The 26,033-nt window shown below is 41.4% G+C and overlaps 1 protein-coding gene across 1 annotated transcript in view; it reads right to left on the bottom strand.

Annotated features, from left to right (window-relative positions):
• Positions 1–26,033, bottom strand: part of pde3a (phosphodiesterase 3A, cGMP-inhibited) — a 476,982-nt gene that overhangs the window by 98,369 nt on the left and 352,580 nt on the right. Inside the window, exon 3 of the mRNA XM_078553602.1 lies at positions 2,080–2,334. Coding sequence (XP_078409728.1) covers positions 2,080–2,334 — 255 coding nt within the window. The remainder of the gene's footprint in view (positions 1–2,079; positions 2,335–26,033) is intronic.

The raw sequence follows: 26,033 nt of genomic DNA, 5'->3' as shown, positions 1-26,033 counted from the left end.
TAAAGGCAGAAGTATGGAAGTACAATATCCCAGACAAAGGCCATTGCAGTTTGTTGATTCTTCCAAAAGTGAGCTCTTCAGTAAATGCTTTTCTATCTTTTTGGAGTAAAATAACAATTACAAATCAAATATCATGAAAACAGATCTTTTTCATTACACCTTAAAGTATAGTAAACAAAGAAAAATGCAGCAAATTTGTAAATAGAATAAACAGTTGATTAAATTAAATTATATAGAATAGTTCTTCAGTTTATCCAAGACTGTGATAAAGGGATACTCATGTATTTTATTCATTAAATTTCCTATTATAAATCCACAGATCCATCTGTCTGATGGTTTGATAACCACCAATCTAGTTAAGTTTAATAATTGTTTTAAACAGTATTTTCATCATACATAATGGCTGTCCTCACAAAGAATGAAATCTGTTCTGTAGAATCTAGGACTCCATTGGTTGAATCATCTCAAAGGAGGAAGTTAATGAACCATAATGACCTTGTTGTATCCATTGCCTTTTCCCTGTTCAATTCTATAAAATCTTTCACCTAGAAATGGCTCCCACTGTTGGCCAGTTCTGATCACATTTGTATGTGCAACCGATTACTGGACATGTAGCAGATTGCTAGAATCAAGCTCTTCAATGCAATTATCATAGACCCACATAGAGTTTAAATCATTGATGCACATACCAACTAAATCTCTAGTATTCTTTTACTCCCCCACCCCCTCACAAATTTCTACCTCAATGTGCATCTGAAAGATGTCAGCACAATCTCATTGGAAACCAAGCCTTGGGCCTCATCCACATGAAAGCAGTGAGCTGTGTCGGGATGCCTGACTATTCACAGGAGAACAAATGCCCCAGCACCAAACTGGACTGCAGATATATCTTGGGAGAGCTGTGCTGAGCCTGAGGGGAAAGTTACGACCAGGCAGGTAGGCCCTGCAGTATGGCTGTGGGCCTCTTGGCTCCACATAAACGATAAACAACGATAGTGTTTGCAGACTCCAGCAGTTCCTTCATGGCTCATTGACTAGGTTGTTGTTGACCCAGCAAATTGGTAATTATCCATAGTCCATGAAGGACCATTGGAATCTCTCTCCATGAGAGTGATACAAATTAGTTTTATAGCTCAACAAGCACCACTCCACATCAAGTGTGGGGTAAGAGAAGAAGGCAGATCTCCATGAACTACCACAGCTAATACAGGGATTGAACCCATGCTGTTGGCATCATTCTGCACCACACTCTTGCCATCTAGCCAACTGAGCTAACCACAAACAGTTGATGCAAAACTGTCACTTACCATTCACTCAAGCCCCGCACTAACTTCTTCGTTGAGAATCCTCCCTTAGCCTTTGGCATCAGGTGGCTCCTCGGCTTCAGTGAGATCAACCCATAACTAAACTTCCTCAGTCCCCTCAGCTCACTTCACCACAGTCCTGTCCACACAAATACCTAACCGAGATTCTCTACTCGCTGTGACATACCAGGGGCCCCCGTGGAATTTTATCTCATGCCTGAGAGGAGCACCTGTTGTTATCGCTTCTAGATTCCCAACAATGAATCTGTTGAGAAGCTAGTGAGCAACATGGAAAGAAACTTTCTTGCTGGGGCCCAGTGGAACAGGAGTACCCCTTCAGACCCTACAATAAAAGTATAGGCTTCTGTTGTCCCCAGTTCTCTTAACTCCCCACCCCCATTATCGCTAGCTATGAGGCCCTAGAATAGCCCCTCCAATTTGGTGCAGCAGCCACCTAATTTTCATCCCCTCCTCTGTCCAGTTATCACTTTCTGCCAGAAATGGACAAGGAGCTGACAGGCAGGATTCAAGCAAGGTCTGGAGAATTCTGACTTTGACACGTATTTCCCTCATAGGATTGCCATCTCTGCCAGGTATTAGAATTCTTGAATTTCCACAGCGTTTCTAATTTAAGGCTGCTGTGCATGAGCAAACTATAGATTTGTTAGATTGTAGGAAGAGAAACACAAACATCAAATGACTAAAACATGTGAAGACTGGTGCTAACCAACAAATGACCTCTATGGGAAATGGAAGTGAACATCTCTAGGTGTACCTTTGGGATAGCGAGCTTCTCTCCTGGGCATTCTTCGGAGTCAGAGCCAGCATAGGACTCACTGAACGACAATAATGGGTTTATTCTGGGCTTGTGGATGGGTTGGAAGGTCAGTTGTGTGCTGAGGAGATTGCTGACAGCCCTCAAGGAGGTACTGACATTGGGAGGTAGGGATGGATCAGCTAGAAGGTCTGTAATTAGTCCATGGGCCTCACCCATCACAGCTATATCGACAGTGACGCTTGTGCCTGAAGACTGAAAGAAAATTAGGAATGTAAATACACTGATACGTCAACAGTAGCCCAAGAAAATGCATCAAGCCTTTACTTACCCTTTGATAAATGAAATGCATAAACTCTAGTTTTAATTCAGATAAATTTCCATATCCACTACATTTCATTCAGCCTGTTTAATGCTCATTAAAATGAATTAGCTAATTCCACCATTCAGAGTAAGAACATGGGTTGTCTAGTAGCATCCTATCCTTCTTATTAGTTTTCCCATTGATCCACCAATGGTCAAGTGTGAACCAAGATGAATAAAGATGTGAAAATAAGGATGAAATATGGTACAATTTAACTGGTTACTTACATCTGCTTTCAATAAAATGGCTTTGGAATTCAAGCATAGTTTAAAATAATTCATTCACATCCCAAATCCTAACTCAAATTACTTGTAATTTTTATTATTTAGTATTCATGGAAACAGAAAATGCTGGCAAAACACAGCAGGTCTGGCAGCAGTTATGAAGAAGAGTCATATTAGACTCAAAACATTAGCTCTGTTTCTCTCTTCACAGATGCTGCCCGACCTGCTGAGTTTCTCCAACGTTTTCTCTTATTATTTCAGATTTTCAGCATCCGCAGCATTTTGTTTTTATTTAGTATTCATACTTCGGTTCTCCCATGAACCTGAGGACATCACCATCTTATTCAAAAATGGAGGGCTCCAATGAGCCTTCATAGTAATTGGCTTTTCTCAATCCTACTCTCCAAGCTGTATTAGATTTTTCCTTCACTGTAGCATTGATCCTCTTAGGGGTTATTACTAGATCTTGGTTAGGTAAGCTCTTCCTTTCATTGCAGGGTAAGCTCTTTGGGGAATCTTGCAAAAGTTATGGTATTATAAGTGAACTGTATGTTATTAGATAATCCTGCAAACTGCATGAGGGAACAATTCTTTTTCTTGGAGAATGGTTTCCATAGTTTGTGAAATCAGCTACATCTTTGGCAATTGAGTGATGTGTTAAAAAATTGATTTCTGTTGGTGGAATAATTATGCACAGCTTTTAAAAGCATCAAGCATCCAGTTGAAAATGGGTATTGTTCTATTTAAAATGATATCGGCTGGCAGAGTGTCAGAAACATTCATAAGAAATTCCCATTGATCCACGTTAGTTGATAGTTTGCTACTGAATGTTGCTCATTGCAATGTTAATGGCCCTTGCCACTGTTAGATTGAGTATGAACACAAAAAACATTTCTCTGAATCCTCAGTCAGCTGTAACCTTAATACCTGCTCCTGTGTGGCTGAGCTTTCGAATGTTTCACACTGGTCATTTAAACAGACTCTAGGGGGCGCTCATCAAGCAGCTGGTTCCTGAGAGTAGAAATTCTTCCTGGGCTATTAAAACAATCACCGTCACATTGGTCTTCAGTTATACGACCTACCTAATGTTCATTGATTGGAATGGAATATCTGATGGATCATATAACGGCAAACTGAAATGATCCTGCCGGTTTGTGGTGGTGATCTGCCTAAGGGCAGGTACTCTGCTCCTTTCTCCATGGCTCATGGTCCTGTCACTCATGGGGGCCTCACATTTTCAAAGTCGATGAGCAACATGTCTAGAGAAAATAATGCATGAGGTGGTTTCCCGTTGCCTTCTGTGTACTCAAAGGAAACACAAATCCTCTTCCCAAAGAATTCTCGTCTGTAAGCAGCCATGGCTCCTAGCCGTGGTCATGGAGCCCCTACCTGGGTCTTCTTTTGCGACTCGCGAAAGGACAGGGCTGACCACCACCAACACCGCCCCAGTCCTCGCCCACCCAAGGTCTCAAATGACGCTGCTACCCCATCTGCAAGTTTAGCAATGTTAAATCCGGTTTACGGATCTGCAGTAAAGCTGGATCAATAAATCTGCCAGCGATCCATAGAAACCAAACCTACCAATGCAAATGCTGTGGACTGCCTCAACAATTTCTGGGCTCCCAGAATTAGGCTTAAAATAAAAACCAAAGGGCCTTTTGTCAGGAGCATTGTCTAGCATTTTGCGTGTTGGTATGGATAACATGGTTGCCTGGTGTACAGAGCTGATTGTTTTCCAGGCAGCCAGGCCAATGGAGCTTCATTGTCAGCTATGTTTTGCAATTGGTGATACTCTCAAGTTCAGCTGGGAAGTCAGTTTAAAAGCAAAATATGATACAAGTCCCCAAGTCCGAGAGAGGGCTGTTCTATTATTTCACTTTGCCAATACCAGAAGCAAAGATTTGTTTCTGTAAGGTAGCTGACAGCGTTCCATTTTACGTGTGCAATGTATTGGTTTACCGAAAATGTTATATGCAAAATATAGAAATTTTACAGTTTGAAGCACCAAGTGGCATTGCTGTACCTCAATAAGTGAATTGCCTTTACACTTAGGGCCAAAAATACTGTCCAGAGAAGAAGCTGGAGATATGTTCTCTGCCAGTTCTGAAAAAATTTAAACAGCAATGAACAATTTTTATTCTCGGTGTTTTGTCCAAAAACCACCTTTTGCAGAGCTAAAGATGTAGATGTCTGGTAATGTTGCCTTTTTTAAGTAACTTTTTTGGTTTGGGTATAAATAAACACTGTCAAGATTTTAGTCTGTACCAGCCATACCCTGAACCTGAGATTTACACATTCAAGACAATCGAAGCCTCTATACATTACAGTGTGCCCTGTTACTGAGAAATGGATGTGTGCTCTAAGTCACAAGAGACACTGCTCACTCACAGGGTGGAATTTAATGTGGGCGAGGGGAACCTCACCCGTCAGCTTGGAGCCAGCGAAAACCCCGTGTCGGCTACTTTTGGGAGGGCTCACCAAATTCTTTGCCAATCAGTGCCACTTAAGTGGGCAGTGGAAAGCCTTCCCCCAGGCTTAACAACCCCGGGGGTGGAAATCCCACCTCGAGAGCTGTTGGCCAATCAGAGGCCAGCAGCTGTGAATTGCTTGGCAGCGCCACTGAGGAAGAGGTGGCTGCTGCTGGTAATGCACCCACCCGAGGCCCAGAATCAATGAGGGACCCAGGCCACCCTTGGACCTTCTCAATCTGGACTTAATGGAGGCAGAAGCGGGAAGACTGCAAGGATCCCACTGCCACGCACCACCCCAATTAAATGACCCTCCTAACACCAACCCTGCCTCAGGGGAGGCTATATATTAAGCTCCAACCAGAGTGTGTATAGAGCCCTGGAAAGGGAGGTAGTATTTATAAAACCCCAGTTGCAACAAGTCTGAAATATCATGGTGAAATTTGTTTATCCAATGACATGCAATCCTAAACACGATGTTTGCAAGGGTGTGAGATACTGAGATACAAAGAATAGAAAACGCATACCAATGGAAGCTGTACCCAGGTACAGTACTAAGGAAAAGCCTGAATAATAAGTCAGCACCTTCTTATAACCAATATTTTCAGATGGCCCCAAATATATTCTTGTAACTAATTAGGGCTTTTTCCTTTGTCAGATTCTGTAACTATTTCCTCAGTTCAGATTTTCTGGCCATGGATAGTTGGGGGTCGTGAGTGGTGGCAAGGAAAGTATTTCGTCACCCAATAGTACGCAATGAATGCGCACATTTATCTAAAACATCAGAGGAGGATCAATTTCAGACTTTACTTGCTGCATTTCTGGATGGTTTCATTCAGTTCTCTAAGCCTTAACATTGGGTTACCATGGTGACTGCTGAAGGGCATCACAATTCACATCATTATATTTGAAGGTTGCTGCTTTTGATTGGAAAGAACAGACTAGTTGAGCAATACAATTCCTGACGTAAAGAGCAGTGCAGTGAGGCCTACTCATGAGCTAAAAGCCATTGATTTACTGCTTCCAAACAAAAAAAGCAAAAACATTAATGGGTTAGATCTGAATTAAGCTGAGCAAGATGAGGCAGAAGGTCAATAGTTTTGAAAGCCATAACTTTGCATGTCTATTACATTTTATAACAAGACTTGTCTGTTGCAGCTTACGGCTGTGAACATATTCTGGCATCATTTCAGGAGATTGATAACCAACAACAACCTCCATTAATAGAGCACCTTTAACATAGGAAAAATTCTGAGCTGTCTCCTAGCAGCATTATCGAACAAAATATGACACGTAAGGAAATACTAGGACATACGATCGAAAGCATATTCAGAGAAGGAGCATCTTAACAGAAGAGAGAGAGGTAGAAAGGAGGGCAAAATTGAGGAGGGAATTACAGAGTTTAGGGCCTAGGCAGCAAGGCAAAGCCAATAATGGTGGAGCACTGAAACAGGGACAAGAGGCCAGAATTGGAGGAGGACAGAGATCTTTAAGTGCTGGAGGCTACAGGGATGAGGCAAGGAGAGGTTTGAAAACAAGGATGAGAATTTTACATAAAAGCAAAACACTGCGGATGCTGGAAATCTGAAACAAAAACAGAAAATGCTGGAAAAACTCAGCAGGTCTAACAGCATCTGTGGAGACAGAAACAGAGTTAACATTTCAAGTCCATATGACTCTTCTTCAGACCCTTCATCAGAATTTTACAATTTGGTGAAATAATGGCCAAGTGGTAATGTCACTGGGCTAGTAATCCAGGGGCCCGGGCTAATGCTCTGGAGACATGGATTCAAATCCTACCATGGCAGCTGGAGGAATTTAAATTCAATTAATTAACCAAAAAAGCAATTAATTAAAAAAATCTAGAAATGAATAGTGTCAATAATGGTGACCATAAAACTACCATCAATTATCATAAAAGCCCATCTGGCTCACTGATGTCCTTTAGGGGAGGAAATCTGCTGTCCTTAACCAGTCAACCAGCAATGTGGTTGACTCTTAACTGTCCACCTAGCAAGGCATTCAATTGTACCAAACTGCTGCAGAATGGACTACAGTAGCACAGGAAGGTGGATCACCAATAATACAAGAGCAGGGAGTTTATGCTGGAACTGTATGAAACGCTGGTTAGGCCACAACTGGAATACTGCGTGCAGTTCTGGTAACCACATTATAGGAAGGATGTGACTGCACTGGAGAGGGTGCAGAGCAGATTTACCAGGATGTTGCCTGGGCTGGAGGGTCTGAGCTATGAGGAAATATTGGATAGGCTGAGGTTGTTTTCTGTGGAGCAGTGAAGGTTGAGAGGGGACCTGATAAAGGTGTATAAGATTATGAGGGGCATAGATAGGAAGGCGCTTCTTCCATTTGTGAAGGGGTCAATAACCAGGGGGCATAGATATAAGGTAAGAGGTAGAAGGCTAAGACAGGAGTTGAGGAGAAATGTTTTTAACCAGTGGGTGGTGGGAGTCTGGAACTCACTGCCTGAAAGGCTGGTTGAGTCAGGAACTCTTGTAACATTTAAGAAGTATTTACATATTCACTTGTATTGCCATAGTCTCCAGGGCTAGGGGCCAAGCGTTGGAAATGGGATTAGTGTCTTTGTTGACCAGGGCAGACACGATGGGCCAAATGGCCTCCTTTTGTGCTGTAAGCATCTACGAGTCTATGAGTCTATCTTCTCAAGGACAATTAGTGATGGGCAACAAATGCTAATGCCCTGCACATCCCATGGAAGAATAAAACAAAAAATTGAGGCACTGCTGGACTGGGAGCCAATGTAGGTCAGCGAGCATGGGGCTTATGGGTGAACAGGACTTGGTGCTGAGTTATGATACAGGCAGCAGAGATTTGGATGTTTAAGGAGCCTGCAACAAGCAGCTAAAGCATAGAAAGTATGAATGAGATCAATGGTCTCCACATCTGACCATGTGTTGCAATTTGAGCACTGGTTCACACTGGTCACTATGGCATTTTAGACAGTTCAGAGTGGCTGATATTAGAATCTTAGAATGGTTACAGCACAATAGGAGGCCATTAAGCCCATCGTGTCAATGCCACTCCGCTGCTTTTTCCCCATAGCCCTGCATTTTTTTCCTTTTCGGATAATGGTCCAATTCCCTTTTGAATGCCTCAATCGACCCTGCCTCCAACACACTCTCAGGTAGCGCATTCCAGATCCTAACTTCTCAGTGTGTGAAAAAGTTTTCCTCATGTCACCATTGTTTCTCTTGCAAAAAGAAATCTGTGCCCTCTTGTTCTTGATCCTTCTGTCAATGGGAACAATTTCTCCCTATCTATCCTGTCCAGAACCCTCATGATTTTGAATATCTCTATCAAATCTCTTATCAACCTTCTCCTCTCCAAGGAGAACAGTCCCAACTTCTCTAATCTTTCTACATAACTTAAGTTCCTCATCCCTGGAGCCATTCTTGTGAATCTTTTCTGCAGCCTCTCTAATGCCTTCACATCCTTCTGAAAGTACAGTGCCCAGAATTGGACATAATACTCCAGTTGAGGCTGAACCAGTATTTTATACAGGTTGAATATAACTTCCTTGCTTTTGTACTTGATGCCCTTATTGGCAAAGCCCAGAATGCCGTATGCTTTATTAACCACTTTCAACATGCCCTGCCCTGTTCAATGATTTATGCATATATACACTCAGGTCCCTCTGTTCCTGCACCCTTTTAGAATTGTACCCTTAATTTTACATTGTGCCTCTGCATTCTTCCTATAAAAATGAATCACTTCACACTTCTCTGCATTAAATTTCATCTGCCACTTTTACATGCATTCCACAACCTGTCTACGTCCTTTTGAAGTTCTGCACTATCCTCCTTATGGTTCATAACACTTCCAAGTTTTGTATCACTCGCAAATTTTGAAATTGTGCCCTGTACACCAAGATCTAGGTCATTAGTATATATCAGGAAGAGCAGGAGTCCTGTCACTTAGCCAATTTCATATCCATGTTGCCATTGTCCCTTTTATTCCATGAGGTCCATAGGGGAATTGAAGAAGCAAATAAAAGAAGCAAAGAGAAAGTATGAGAAGAGACTGGCAGCTAAAAGGGAATCCAAAAGACTTCTATAGGCATAAAAATAGCAAAATGGTGTTACAAGGCGGTATGGAGCTGATTAGAGACCACAAAGGGCCACAAGTCTGTTGTGTGGCACTATATCAAATGCCTTTTGGAAGTTTGTGTATATCACATCAACAGCATTACCCTCATCAACCATCTCTGTCACCTCATCAAACAAACTCAAGCAAGTTAGTTGAACACAATTTGCCTTTAACAAATCCATGCTGACTTTCCTTAATTAACCCACATTTGCCCAAGTGACTACTAACTTTGCCCTGAAATTATTGTTTCTAAAAGCTTCCCCGCCACCAAGGTTAAAATAACCAGCCTTTAGATGCTGGAACGAAAACAAAAAATGCTGGAAAAACTCAGCAGGTCTGACAGCATCTGTGGAGAGAGAGACAGAGATAATGTTTCGAGTCCGTATGACTCTTCTTCAGATCTCTAGATGCTGTAGATGCTGGACTTATCTTAACACCATTTTTGAACAAAGGGCATAATGTTTGCAATTTTCCAGTCCTCTGACACCACCCCTGCACCTAAGGAAGATTGGAAAATTATGAAGGAAGATTGGAAAATTATGGCCAGTGCCTCCACAATTTCCACTCTCACTTCCCTCAGTATCCTTGGGTGCATCCCATCCAGTCCTGGTGCCTTATCAACTTTAAGCACAGACAGCTTATCCAAAGTCCCGTCTTACCAATTTTAAACCCTCCAGATGTCTCAACTACTCCTCTTTCATCATGATTTGCTCATCTTCTTCTTCCTTGGTAAAGACAGAGGCAAAGTACCTCATCTAGTACCTTCATTTTGTACCTCAGCTATTCCCCCTGCCTGTGTGTGTAGATTACTTTGCGGTCCCTATTTGGCCCCACTCCTCCTTTTACCACCATTTTGCTATTTATATGCCTATAGAAGACTTTTGGACTCCCTTTTAGCTGCCAGTCTTTCCTCATACTCTCTCTTTGCTTCTCTCATTTACTTTTCAATTCCCTGATGAACCTTCTATATTCAGCCTGGTTCTCAATTGTATTACCCACCTGGTATCTTTCATAAGCACACTTATTCTGCTTCATCTTAATCTCTACCTCTTTCGTCATCCAGGGAGCTCTGGATTTGTTTGCCTGACATTTCCCCTTCATGGAGTAAACCTTAACTGTACTCAAACTCTCTCTTCTTTAAAGGCAGACTATTGTTCAGTTACAGTTTTGCCTGCTAATCTTTGATTCCAATTTTCTTGAACACCCTAGGTAACCTTGCCCCTCTCTGCCCTTTACACTATAATTATCCCAGTCTATTGTCAGATAAATAAAGTACTCCATTATAACTACTCTATAATTCCTTCACTGCTCCTTATTTCCATGCATATTTGTTCCTCTACATTTTTATAAGGAAAGACTGGAGAAACTGCAGATTTTCATCTTTGAAAGGATATGCCTGGGAAGTGATTTTATAGAGCGATATAGGATGTGGGAAAGACAAGTATGGAAAATTAATTTAAATTAAATTGAGATGGTCCGGTAAGAGATCAAAAGTTAAAAATAATAATCGATCAATTTAGGACCGTCATTGGGAATTTCTTCTTAAAAAGAAGGCACCACACATGGAATCGATTTCAGGGTCACGTAATGAAAGCATTAAAAAAAAAACAAAATAATGAAGGAGCTATTACATCATCAAAGTGATGGAAGGGGTCATCAACAGTGCCATCAGGCGGCACTTACTCAGCAATACCCTGCTCACTGACGTTCAGTTTGTGTTCCATCAGGATCACTCAGCCCCTGACCTCATTACAGCCTTGGTTCAAACATGGACAAAACAGCTGAATTCCAGAGGTGAGATGAGAGTGACTGCCCTTGACATCAAGGCAGCACTTGACCGAGTGTGGCATCAAGGAGCCCTCGAAAAATTGGAGTCAATGGGAATAAGGGGGAAAACTTTCTACTGGTTGGAGTCATCCCTAGCACAAAGGGAGGTGGCTGTGGTTATTGGAGCTCAATTATCGCAGTCCCAGGACATCACTGCAGGCGTTTCTCAGCATAGTGTCCCAAGCCCAACCTCCTTCAGCTTCTTCATCAATGACCTTCCTTCCACAAGGTCAGAAGTGGGGATGTTTGCGGATGATTGCACAATGTTCAACACAATTCGGGACTCCTCAATGATTGAAGCAGTCGGTTCCCATATGCAGCAAGACCTGGACAACATTCAAGCATGGGCTGACAAGTGGTAAGTTGCATTCACACCACAAAAATGCCAGGCAACGACCATCTCCAACAAGGGAGAATCTAACCATCTCCCCTGGACATTCAATGGCATTACCGACACTGAATAACCCACTATCAACATCCTGGAGATTACCATTGACTAGAAGCTTAACTGGAGCAGTCATATACACACTCTGGCTACAAGAGCAGGTCAGAGGCTGGGAATTCAGTGGTGAGTAACTCACATTCTGACTCCCCAAAGCCTGTCCACCATCTACAAGGCTCAAGTCAGGAGTGTGATGGAATAATCTCCACTTGTCTGGATGACTGCAGCTACAACAACAGTCAAGAAGGTCAACACTATCCAAGACAAAGCAGTTCACTTAATTGGTGCCCCATCCACCATCTTCAACATTCACTCCCTCCACCACAGATGCACAGGGGCAGCAATGTGTACCATCTACAAGTTGCACTGAAGCAACTCACCAAGGCCCCTTTGACAGCACCTTCCAAAATCCATGACCTCTACCATCTAGAAGGAAAAGGCAACAGATGCATGGGAACATGCATGGGAAGTTCCCCTCCAAGCCACTCACCATTCTGACTTGGAACTATGTCACCGTTCCTTCACTGTCACTGAATCAAAATCCTGGAACTCCCTCCCTAACAGCACTGTGGGTGTACCTACACCTCAATGGCCTGCAGCGGTTCAAGAAGGCAGCTCACCACCACCTTCTCGAGGGCAACTAGTGATGTCCAATGAATGCTGGCTTAGCCAGCGATGCCTATATGCTGCAAGAATGGACATTAGAATATTTTTAGATGGATGCACCAAAGCTGATTAACTGTTCTTCCTTGTTCCTTTTTACCTTCTTTTTTAATGAAACTTATAAAGAGATGAGTTGTAGAAAACAAAGGCCACCACTGGATTAGTCACAAAAGGCTGGTGAGTGGACATGCACATTGTTCAACTGTAGAAAACAAATAAAGGGCTCTGTTGAATTAGCCACAATAGGCTCAGGAGTGGACAGGCACATTGTTCAAGTGCTGTAGTGGGTTATGTTTGTGGATTCAATTGACGTACCAGGGATTCAGGGGAGTAAGTCAGAAACTGTCGACAACAACCGGTTTGGTTTTCTTCCTTTGGCTGCTTTTAAATTTGGCCAGATCACTTGTTTTATTCTACCCTTCCTCCCCACAGTCCCTCGTCAGAGTACAGTTTCGTACACGCCCGCAGCCATGCAGTAATTTACCCAGCAAGAGTTGCAATCTTCAAGTATGCGTCTAGGCACGGAAAGCATCAGAGCCTCACCTGATCGACTGTTGTTCTCACCCAAGGCCCACATGCACACATTTTGCATCAGGCGTTTGTCACAATAAGGAGAAGCAGGAATTCTCACTGACTTGGTTCTAGATGTGACCCCCCCCACCACCCCCTCAATACCTTCCAAAGAGGCACAGTGACTAACTGAAGACTCCATCTTTGGCCAGAAATGAGATCAACTCCTATAGATTAGGAGTCGTGGAATGTGCAAGAGAGAATGAAGATATTTAGCCCATCATGCTATGCTGGTTCTTTGAAAGAGCTATCATTTAGTCCCACTCCCCTAACCACTTTCCCCTTAGCCCTGCAAATTCTTCCATTCCGAATAAATGTTTATAACTGCTTCACCACCACTGCAGGCAGTACACTCCAGATCATACAACTTGCTACATTCAATAAAAGTCTCCTGGTCTCTCCTCTGGTCCTTTTGCTAATTACCTTAAATCTGTGCACTCGAGTTATTATCCCTTCTGGCAGTTTGCGCTATCAAATTTCTCATTATTCTGAACACCTCCATTCAATCTCCCCTGAACCTTTTCTGCCCCAAAGAGAACAATTCGAGCTTCTCTGGTCCCTCTACATAACGCAATCTTGGTACCATTGTGGTAAATCTCCTCTGCACAATCTTTGGGGCCTTGGCATCATGTGACAGTCAAACCTAAGGCCTTCTGGTTAATGTAGTTCTAAACTAGTGCATTAATAGGGGGAGATGGTGACATAGTAATAACATCACAGGACTAGTAATCCAGAAACTCATGGGTTCAAATCCCACCATGACAGCAGGTGGAATTTTTTTAAAAAAAATCTGCAATTGAATGCTAGTCTTAGGGTGACCATGAAAGTATCATCAGTTGTAAAAACCCATCTGGTTCACTAATGTCCTTTAGGGAATGAAGATGCCTATTTCCACCTCCATATCATCTGCTGATGAAGCTCACATTCATGCCTTCATTATCTCTAGACTCAACTACTCCAATGCACTCATGGCTGATCTCCCATATTCTACCCTCTGTTAGCTTGAGGTCACCCAAAATCTTCTGCTCGTGTCTTTGCAGCAAGTCCTGTTCCCCTATCACCCCTGTGCTTACTGAACCATATTTGCTCCCTGTCAAGCAATGTTTTCAAATCATGTACCTCACTTCACCCAATTTCCTCCATCCCCACAGCGCTTTGAGATTTCTGCACTCCTCAAGTTCTGGCTTCTTGTGTATCCCCAATCGTAACTTATCCACCATTGGTGGCTGTGCCTTTAGTTGTCTAGGCCCAAAGCTCAAGAAAAACCCCCCTACACCTCTCTACCTCTCACCTCACTTGCCTCCTTTAAGATACACCTTAAAACTTACTTTTTTGGCCAAGTTTTTGGTTACCTCACCTAATATCTTCTTAAGTGGCTCGATGTCATACTTTGTTTTATAATGCTCCTGTGAAGCACCTTGGGATGTTTCATTATGTTAAAAGTGCTATATAAACATAAGTTGATGTTATATAGTCCAGATATGGTATATAATTCATGCAAGGCAGAATTGTCTATGCAAACTAGTACATACCTCCAGTTATTTTTCCATTGACCACAAATCATTTTAAAATTAGCGACGCATACATTGGCGTGGAGCGAAAAATGTTCCATTTCCTGTGTTTAATGGTTTGGGAGAAACAAGTGAAGGCATCATACACTCGATGGTTTCACTGCAGGCCTCTATAAATCATTGAATGTTCCAAATCTCAAAAGACAGTCTCAACATGAAGATAGGTGCCTGGAATATGTGCTTTCAACCAGAGTTCATCTTTTCACATGGCTTCTCTCCAAATGTTCCAAGCCAAATTTTCAAAATGTCTGAGAGCTGTACTGACCTCCGCCCACACCTTGGTGCTGCTTCGAATAGAAGAGAGTCCTGAGACTCTAGTGCCGGCCACTGCTGATATGCGTGGCTCCAAAGGCCCTCAAAGCAGTAGAGAATAAAAAACACAATCTGGCATTACCTCCTTTTTCATGATTTTTAGATGGATGTTTTTATCAAAAGACTGTGAAAATTGATTAAAATCAGAAGTGTTCCTGGCGCGAGTGGATTTTCTTTTTCATTATTCTTTCATGAGATGTGGGCATCATTGGCTAGGCCAGCATTTGTTGCCCATCCCTACTTGCCCTTGAACTGAATATTTCAGAGGGAAGTTAAGAGTCAACCACATTGCTGTGGGTGCGAGTCACAAGTAGATCAAGTTGGAACCTCATCTCGAGATCAAATGTGACACCAAGGTTGCAAACAGACTAGCCTAATCTCAGACTGTAGCCAGGGAAGGGGGATGCAGTCATTAGTTACGGAATGGAGTTTAGAGCAGGAAGTGAAAACAATACATTCAGTCTTCCCAATATTTAATTGGAGGAAATTTTTGCTGAGCCAGTACTGGGTGCTGGATAAGCAGTCTGATAATTTAGTAATAGTGAAGGAATTGAGAGAGGTGGTGTGAGGTACAGCTGGGTGTCATCAGCGTGCATGTGAAAACTAAGGCGATGCCTTTGCATGGTATCACTTAGGGACAGAATGCAGATAATAAATAAGTCCCATTGAACTGAACTTCCAGTGCTTTCTTTTTTGAAAGTTCCAAACCTTACCCACATAGGATATATGGCCCAACCAATTCATGCCGATATTTACATATCACTCGAGCCTCCTCCCATCTTTTCTCATCTAAATCTACCATCGTAACCCTCTATTCCCTCCTCCCTCATGTGCTTCTCTGGCTTAAAACCATCTATACTATTCGCTTCAGCTACTCCCTGCGGCTGTGAGTTCCACATTCTCATCACTCTCTGGTTGAAGATGTTTTTTTCAGAATTCTTTATTGGATTTCTTGGTGACTATTTTATATTTATGGCCTCAGGAGAATACTCTCTGTGCCTCTCTATTATGCTTTCATATTTTTAAAGATCTCTATTTGGTCACCAATCAGTCTTCTTTTTTCAAGAGAAAAGAGGCCCAGCCTGTCAATCCTCTCCTGATATGCATACACACAAATTTCACCCTTGTAAATCTTCTCTGCACCTCACTGATACCTCTAAATCCTTTTTATAACACAGTGCCCAGAACTGCACGCAGCACTCTAAACGTGATCTAACTAAGGTTTGTGACAGGTTTAGCATATTTTCCCTATTTTTCAATTTTATCCCTTTAGAAATAAAGCTCAGTGATTCATTTGCTTTTTTTTAATATGACCTTACTATACCTGTGGTGCAACTTTTAGTGATTGGTGTATTTGTACTCCAAGGTCTCTTTGTTTCTCAACACGACCTAGACTTACATTAACTTCCCATTAATTAGTGGCCTCCCTATTCTTCCTACTAAATTCTACTACCTCACAGTTATCTGTGTTGAACTTTATTTTCCAGTTATTGTCCCCTTACCAGATGGCTCACTGTCATCTTTGATTACATGGAAATTACAAGTCAGGAGCAGGCCCAACTTTATAAGTTGGGGTTGGTGTAATGCCCCATCCCACCACACCCCCTACCAACCGACTCCACCGCACCCTCTACCTCCCCACCCCACCACCCCTGCCTCCAACAGCACCCCCACCTCAACACCCATCCCCCCTACCTCTGCTGCCCCCACCACCTCTCCTCTTTTCACTTTAATTGATACAATCAACCATCTTGGCTCCACACATCAGACTTCTCTCCCTGAACTCTTCATTTCTCCACTTCCCCCTTCTCCTTCAACAACTCCTTAAACCTCATTTCTTTTGGTCACCACCCCACTTCTGATGTCTTCTTTGGTCTGATGATGCCTGTGTGAAGCAACATAGCAACATGTTCCTATGATAAAGGCACCATTTAAATGTAAGTAATTTTTTTTTACCACATGAATGTTCATCCAAACCCTATGGACTTCCCGTTTCTCATTTTCTTGAACCACTTATCTCATATTTCTAAAATTTGCCAAGATCTTGTTTCAGTCACAAACTCTGGTGCATCTCACAAACTCCCAATCTTCATTGATTACTTATTTCACAAGTGATTATTTTGTGGATACTGACAAACTAATAGAAATTCTAAAATTGGATTCAAATCATGTTGCAAAGTGCTCAGATTCAAAATTAATTTACTGGAATTTAAACTAATGATATAAAATGTGAACCACTAATTAGAATATTATGTCCAGCAGCCTTACAACTGAAAGCATCCTATTGACAATGAGTACATTATTAAGCAATACTGACAGCTCTCCAGGGGGTTGATCAAGTTGAATCCAAGGACATACTGTTTAACAATAACATAAGCGTGAGCCAATGTGGGATACAAGATGAGGTTTAAAAAAAATTACAAACCCAAGAAAAATAGGGCCCCATGATCCTAGACAAAATAAATTGGACTCGGCATTGAAAGTCAGGGAATAGGAGTAAATACTCCTTTCAAGTGAAGCAGCTACATTGGAGAGACCAAACGTAGACTGGGTCGCCGCTTTGCGGAACACCTTCGGTCTGTCCGCAAGCATGACCCAGACCTCCCTGTCGATTGCCATTTCAACACATCACCCTTGCTCTCATGCACACATGTCCGTCCTTGGCCTGCTGCAATGTTCCAGTGAAGCTCAACGCAAACTGGAGGAACAGCACCTCATCTTCCGATTAGGGACTTTACAGCCTTCCAGACTTAACATTAACAACTTCAGATCATGAACTCTCTCCTCCATCTCCACCCCCTTTCCGATTCCCCTTTTTTCTAATAATTTATATATATTTTTTAATATATTTTTCTTTTCCCACCTATTTCTATTATTATTTTTACATTTATTTCCGTCCATTGTTTTATCTCCACCTTTTAGACTATTTCGATCCCTTCCCCCTACCCCACTCCCACTAGGGCCATCTGTCACTTGCTCATCCTGCTTGCTACCCTTAATGTCATCATTAGCACATCCTTTAGCTAATATCACCACCGTTAACACCCCTTTGTCCTTTTGTCTATGACATCTTTGGCAATCTCTTTGCCTCCACCTATCACTGGCCCTCTATCCAGCTCTACCTGTCCCACCGCTCTCAAACAGCTTATATTTCACCTCATTTCTATTTTTCTTTAGTTCTGATGAAGAGTCATTCGGACTCGAAACGTTAACTGTGTTCCTCTCCGCAAATGCTGTCAGACCTGCTGAGTTTTTCCAGCTATTTTTGTTTTTGTTTCAGATTTCCAGCATCCGCAGTATTTTGCTTTTATTATAGGATAAATTATTTGTGGGTTTATGTTATTTGTTATTTATAAATAAGATAGCAGATGTCATCAGGTGGGAGAACATCTTCTGAGTGATTTAATTGGCTGAAATTCTGGCGCTTGCTGATTGGTAGTTGTTTGGTAAATAGAAGTTTTCTAACTGGCTGAATTTGAGTTTTGTTGTCGACTGTTGACTGATAAATTATTTTCTAACTGGGAATAAATTTTTCCCAATCAGGAATGAGTTTTGGCAGCTGAAGATGCCATAGGGTATAGCAGAAGGTGGGTAAATGGAGCTGTGGCACAAATCAGCCATTATCTGATTAAATGGCAGAACACACTTTAGGGGCTGAGTGACTTACTTCTGTTCCTGTGTTCCTACATTTTATAGAAATTACGGCACCGGATGAAGCCAGTTTAATGATTATGATGCAGCTAATTGTGTCAATCCCATTTTAAGAAGGAATTCAGTAAACTGATAACATATAGCAAGAAATGATGTTTCAAAAATACCAAAAGTTACTTTATTGATAAAGACATCCATCAGGTTCCGTTGGCCTCTGGACAATACTGCATTTAAACTCACAGCTGTCAACAGGGCATAGCAGCAAATGGCATAATGAATCTTCAGGCTCGTAACTCCCATAGCATTTTATAAAAATGAAAGATACATGGGAGTGATTTCAAGGACTTGGTCTCATCTCAGGATTCAAATCACAGTCAAGAAGGTATCATCTGAACTGCCTGGGTGAGGTAATTTGTTGAGTGATCACTCCCAGATATCCAATATTGCCTGCTTAATTTAATTGGACATAGAGGTTCCTCAAATTAAACTGCAGGTTATTGTATAACTTACAAAAGCAGCAGTAATTGCATCATAATTGTTCATTATCTCATGTGAACATGGTGTACGAACAGCGAGTACTGAATCAGTTGCACCAATATAAAATTGAACAATAACAGTAATAATACCTTATATAAAACTTGAACATTGACCTTGTATATTTCATATGTTCCTTTTCTCAGTGCAGCACTGAAGTGTCAGTCTGGATTAAGTGTTGTGGGATTTGAACCCTTTACCTCCTAACTTGGAGGCACGAGTGCTGTTAATGGAGCCAAGGCTAACACTTTGACAGACTGACTTCATTCTCAATGTAAAATTGACATGAGAAAACTGTCATTGACACACCATGCACCATGATGATGTCACCATGCAGGCAATGCTGAAAATGACCCTGGACCCCTCTGGGCTCGTTCTTTTCCCTACATGGTCATGCTGAATGTGCAAACAGGAAACTCAGTGATGAGATTTGTAACCATTTGCAGGTGAGAAAGTAAAAACATGGATTGAGAAAAGAACCAATCTACCCATCAATAGTGTTAATAGGATCCAAGCTGATTGGGTGAAGCTGAAACCAAGACATAGAGCTTTGCTTTATCAAGAGAGCTTATTGACATGTTCAGTCTCACATTTCTCCTCCCACACAATTCATTGCCCCAACTGTCCCCTAGTTATATGAACTCAAAGCCAATTAATGCCCATCACCTGTTTCCCTTAACCTTAAAAATGTAATTGACATTAACAAGACATTAACAAATACCATTCTTTCCCTCAGCAGGTCATGGGCAATCTGCCCTATCGTGGATTTGACTAACTCATTTACTCTTCATAAGATATTCACTAATTCAATAGACTGCTAAATTGTCTTTGCTACCTCCATTATTCTACTATTGTGGAACTTATCCAGCACCATTTTCCCTCCTTCTCTTTCTTTCTCGATACAGCTTTCTTCACTGTATTTATATTGGAATTACTATCTAGTGTTCTGACAATGACTAGAATCACCGAACACCAAGTTTCTAAATTCCAGTAATCTGCAGCTGTCCAATGTGCTGTCCATTGCATATCTCCTACATGGAATTTGGATGGGCTCGCTACAGAAATTAGCCTTCAGCTGCTGCATAATTGCAGAGGCCCTCACTAAGGCATACACCATTCCTAACACATTTGGATAGTCTGTTATTTTCTCCCACTTTCTGCTTTGTGATGATTAATGCAGTGCAGTGTTTCTATCCTGCCTCCATGAATAAGCATGTGGCGGGATTTGTAGAAATGTTTGTTACTTGAAATATTGCTCAATCTTTCTTGAGTGAAGAAATGCTATTTTTCCCCATGCTTAAATAGTGCTTTCTCCTCAAAAGGATTTGCATTTATATAGCACCTTTCATGATCTCAAGACATGCCAAAGCACTTTACAGCCAATTAAGTACTTTAGAAGTGTAGTGTGGTAATATTGTAATGTGGGAAACATGAATGCCAATTTGTGCACAGCAAGGTCCCACACACAGCAACATGATAATGACCAGGAAATCTATTTTAATGTTGTTGGTTGAGGGATAAATATCGGCCAGGACACCAGAAAGAAATCATCTGCTCTTCTTTGAAATTTAAATTGTATAGAGAGCAGCGGATATGCCTGAGTAAGGAGATGCTGTTTTCATATGCTTTATTGTATGTGGGCCAACAAGGCATGAACTACATAAAAATATGGTGATAAGCTTACAGCCTTTAGGCTTCATGCACATTGTCTTTTGTTGGTTGTACAATTGTCTGCTCAATTTCTCCATCGTTAGGCAATTGGAATTCACGTGCAACCATTTCCTCCTCAATGAACCGCAAATAATAGATTATTTGCCCCCTTCTTTGAGTCGGGTCTCCATGGAATTTGTCTCCATCAGCCCTAGTTTTGAATTTCAGCTGAAAATAATTTTGATACATGAACAAAAGGAATTAAAACTTAGTCAACACTCAATTTTCATGGGGAGCAGCTCCAAATAACTCTCAGCAGGAATTGCACTTCTAACCTCAAGAGAAATAGTTGCACATGATCCCATTTTGAAATGAAGATATTGACATCAGAAGTTCAAAAAAACTGACTAAACTACTACCTTCCATGAACTGAATTCTGACTGCGCATTACTCTTAAAACTGGCTCTCAACATCTAAAAAGCCTAAGGCCACCGGAGGGAAAAGCTTTAGAAATATGGTGATGGCTCCTGGCCTACTTGTGAGTTGTACTGGTTTAGAGAAAGAGGAATAAAAGAACTTGCATATATGCAGCACTATTTAAGATGTCCAAAAAAGCCTCACAGCCAATGAAGTACTTCTGCAAGGCGGTCACTGCTAAGAAACATGACAATCAATTTGCTCACAGCAAGCTCCCATAAAACAGCAACCTGATAATGACCAGATCATCTGTTTTAGCAATGTTGATTGAGGGACCAATATTAGTTAGAACTTACCAACAATCATGATAATGAATAAATAATTATGGTACATTCACATTTTAGGTTAGGTTTTTCTTCTTCCAGGCCTTTGTGCCAGGGAAATGAGGAAATATAAGATCCTGAGAGGATCTGATAGGGTAGATACCAGAAGGATGGTTCCACTTGTGGGGGAGACTAGAACCAGGGAATAGAGTTTAAAAATAAGAGGTCTACCGTTTAAAACGGAGATGAGGAGAATTTTTTTTTCTCTCAGAGGGTTGTTAGTATGTAGAATTCTCTTCCTCAGAAGCCCAGTGGAGGCTGGGTCATTGAACATATTCAAGGCAGAGCTGGCAGATTTTTAATAGACAAGGGAGTCAAGGGTTATGAGGGGAGATGACAAAGTGGAGTTGAGACTACAGCCAGATCAGCCATGGTCTTATTGAATGGCAGAGCTGGCTCGAAGGGCTGAATGGCCTACTCCTGTTAAGTCTTATGTTCCTACATTTGTAATTCCCCAAGACCAAATCTAACAAGGCACAGTGTGGAGAAGTTTTGGTTTTAAAGCAACTTGTGCAAGTGCCTAAGGGGGTGAAATTGGTCTATACCAGCAACGCAAAATGGGTCTATAGCAAACGAGCAGCTGATTTTTCATTCCACCAGTTTATATTTGCCCTTGACTTGACAAATATTGCCAAGATTTTTGATTTCAAATCAAGTGAAAATGACAGTGAGACCAGGAAATCAGTATCAAGAAAGAATTCAAACTATTGCTCTGCAAATTTCGGCGTAAAGAAAATCAGGCATGGTGAGAAACTGACTGCTGATTCCCCACGAGCCCGTTTGCACTGCTGCCACAGATCAATTTCAACGCCTGGGGTTTAAATTGGGTGTTCAGTCCCTGAGCTGATTGTGGAATGGAGACACTATCTCCTTTTGGAAGCCTCAATACTCAACTCCAATGTGAGGTGGGACCTTAACTCTAGAACACAAGCTGCATTTACTTTGGAATCGCAGCATTATTGTGAAGTGAAATTGCTTCACAACAATATATAGTTGCAGTATTGAAAATCATTTTCATTTGAAATTTTTAGATTTTTTACACTGGGGGCTCAGTCTTGCTTTCAGGAGATCATTTCCACTCATTAGCACAATCCATTATCCATTATCTGACAGCACAGCACTAAATGCACAAGATATGACCTTACTAACCTTGTCCTTTTCTTCCCCATTTAAACTTTGTTCATTGAATATGATTAAGATATTTAGGTACTCATACAATGGTTGGAAGGAAAGTGGTCTCGATAAGGTCAAATTACATTTTGTTCCCCAAAGCCTGAACAAAAAAAATAATGAAAGCTGCTTTAATGTTGATGTTTCTAGTAATTAGTCTAAGCATTGTTATTAATTTTGGGAGGATATCTTGTTATCTTTAAAGAGATAACTTTACAGAAAACTATAGTCTTTTATTTTCTGTTGGATGGTACACAAAGGATAATGAACTCCTTAATCCCAGTTAGTTTAATAGGTTGGTGCTTATTGCGGTTTTGCAACGGGTCCAGACTGCTAAATTGCTTTTATCCTATATGTACAAGACTAATGCCCAGGGAAGAGCCAACACAACCCTTTTAATCACCACCCTGGCTGAGACCAACTCACTCAGCAATGTCACAGACAGAGGGCTGGTCAGCATGTTTAAACAATCCCAAAAGTTCCATTTTAAAAAATGTCAGGTCACTCTTTCTTTTGAAAGACCCTTGGATGGAACACAAAAACAACAAATGATCTTCCGGAGCTAGTAAATTTCGTAGAATCATGAATGGTTACACCACTGAAAGAGGCCATTCAGCCCATTGAGTCCATGTCAGCTTTCTGCAAGAGCAATTTAGCTAGTCCCAGTCTCCTGCCCTTAATTCCCTTGTGATCCTGCAATCTTTTTTCCCTTCGGGTGCTTATCCAATTCTCTTTTGAAAGCGACGATTGAATCTTCCACCACTCTCTCGGGCAATGCAACCCAGGTCCTAACCACTCGTTGCATTAAAAAGGTTTTCCCTCATGTCCCTTTTGGTTCTGCAGCCAATCACATTAAATTTATGTTCTGTCAACGGAAACAGTTTCTCTCTAATTGCTTTGGCCAGACCCTTCAATGATTTTGTACATCTTTAACAAATCCTGTCTCAACCTTTTCTTCTCAAAAGAGAACAACCCCAGCTTCCCTGATCCCTTGAGCCAGCCTTGTAAACCCTTCTGCACCCTCCCTAAAGCCTTCACATCTTTCCTAAAGTGTGGTGCTCGGAATTGGAGACAGTGCTCCAGTTGCTGCCCAACCAGTGTTTTCTAAATGTTCATCATAACTTCTTTGCTTTTGTACTCTATGTCTCTATTCATGTGTACCAGGATCGCATTTGTCTTTATAATTACTTTCTCAACCTGCCCTGTCACCTTCAACAAGTTGTGCACATACACTCCAGGACTCTCTGTTCCTGCACCCCCTTTAGAATTTTATCCTTTATTTTTTTATTTATCAATGTCAACCAATTCATTAAAGCTTGCAATTCTATCTGTTCACCGGGTTATTGCAGAGAATAGTTATTGATAGATAAGCAACACATACCTGACATCTGCGCTTCTAGAGTTTGATAAGAGTATTTTTTCTTTTCATTTGCTTCATTTGAATTGTTAAATAAGTGGAAGTTTATTGCTTTTATTTGAACTTTATTACGAGATACCTATTTGAAAGATGAGACTTTTTGAAGTAGTTGAGTTTGGTCTCCCAACAAGGTTGCCAACACTGGATGGGTGTAATTCTAGAGGTTTCATCACATGACCCCCTCGCCTCAAAATGGCCCACCCCAACACCCCTGTCAATCCTAAGATAAAAGCAAAATAATGCAGATGCTGGAAATCTGAAATAAAAACAGAAAATGCTGGAAAAACTCAGCAGGTCTACAGCATCTGTGGAGAGGGAAACAGAGTTAACATTTTGAGTCTGTATGACCAGCTCTGAAGAAGGGTCATACAGCCTTGAAACGTTAACTCTGTTTCTCTCTCCACAGATGCTATCAGATCTTCTGAGTTTTTCCAGCATTTTCTATTTTTATTTTACCCGTGTCAATCCACCTGGCACACTGCTGTTGGGAGGGTGTTGGTTACAGAATGGCCTCTTAAAGAAGTCTTCGTAGTCTTCAGTAGGTTAACTGTAAGTCTTTATTAACAATTAGAACTATTTACACATGTACAGTAAAGGGTGCAGGCCAGGAGCTATCCCCATGCTTAGGTCTTTTCTCGTCTTTGCTCAACTCCACATTGACCCTTGGTCTAGGTCATGCGCTTTCTTACATCACTGTGTGCGCAATACTATACTCAGCCTCACACTAATCCTGTATGTGCCAGACCCTCATACTACAACTGCCTCCTTAGAAAACTAACATACTCTGATACTGTATGGGGTTAATCTTGACTGCTAGACAAGCAACTTTTTCCCCCTCATTTCCAGTACTTTAATAATAAAGAAAAGAAAGCATTCAAAGAACATGAAAAATACAAATTTTGTTTAATGCTCTGTGATTTTTCTCATGGGGTGCTTGTAGCAGTGTCCTAGAGAGTCCTGGAGACTCCAGGACAATCCTGGAGGCTCAGCAACCCTACTGTCAACCTCATATCCAAAGACTATCCCATGAATCCAAGGATGCAATGAAGACCCGAAACATTGGTTTTCACAGCTGGGAGACACTAGCCGACGACAAAGGAAAATGGCGTCATCGCCTGTGCATTGGCATGTGCCACCATGACAATCAGTATCTACCGCGGTTTGGCAACAGGCGCCAACACCGACAAACAACACCTGATAACCACTTCATATGCAGCAGGAGCTGCCGTTCATGGATTGGCCTCTTTTAGCCATCAGCAAAAGTGCATCATATGAAGCTACTCCATCCCCAATGGGATAATACATTATTTAGAAGGATGCCGACAACCCCCAAAAAAGAATCCTTCCAACTCCTCTGTCATTCAGTACAGCTTTGGGATCGAAATTGGGACCTCTCATTGCCTGAATAGTCCAGTGACTCATTGGATAAATCCCACTATCGTCAGGAATAATTTATGTTAAAAGCCAAATAATTTAAATGACATTTCAATTTGTCTCTTAAATACAAAACACCGCATGGCAGCCCATTGTTTGTTATTTATTTGACTGAGGCTGGCCAGTCATTATAAAAGTCAACTTGTAAGCCTTCATTTCCAATGCATTTCTTCAGGTTTTACCTCAGCTATTAAGCAAAGAAAAGGAAGGTCATAAGGCCATTAGTAGTCTGCTAGAAGGAGCTGGTAATCATCTACCAGCCCTGACACATCACCACCAAATGCTCCAAAAAGTAGCAACATTAAGCCAATTTGTCTCCATCAATCACTGCCTGTGTAAATACAGTCACACAGGCAGCTTTCAGTGATGTTTATTTGCACAGCTCCCTGCTGCATTTCCACTTCTCACACGTATCTATAAACTTCACCAGGCAATAGTTTGTAAGGCCCTGCCTGTTTAATACATCATAGAAATATTAGACTCCACCATGCGACAAAAAAAAATAGAAACCATAAAATATTTGCAGCTAATTTTATAAATATTGTATATAAACATATTTTCCTTTATTAACAAATTGCATGTCCATTGTGCTTGCTGGAGTTTTATTCTATCCTCTGACCTTGTTTTGCTTTCTTCTACTGTTTAACTCCCCAGTTATATTTTAGGTTTCACTAATAAAGACTCACATAATAGAAAACTTAGAATCATACAACAGCTACAAAAGGAAGCCAC

This window comes from Cetorhinus maximus, chromosome 12 (genome assembly GCF_964194155.1).
Source record: "Cetorhinus maximus chromosome 12, sCetMax3.hap1.1, whole genome shotgun sequence".
Classification (NCBI taxonomy): Eukaryota; Metazoa; Chordata; class Chondrichthyes; order Lamniformes; family Cetorhinidae; genus Cetorhinus; species Cetorhinus maximus.
The sequence above is the reverse complement of the archived record's forward strand: the minus strand, read 5'-3'. Positions and strand labels throughout refer to the sequence as shown.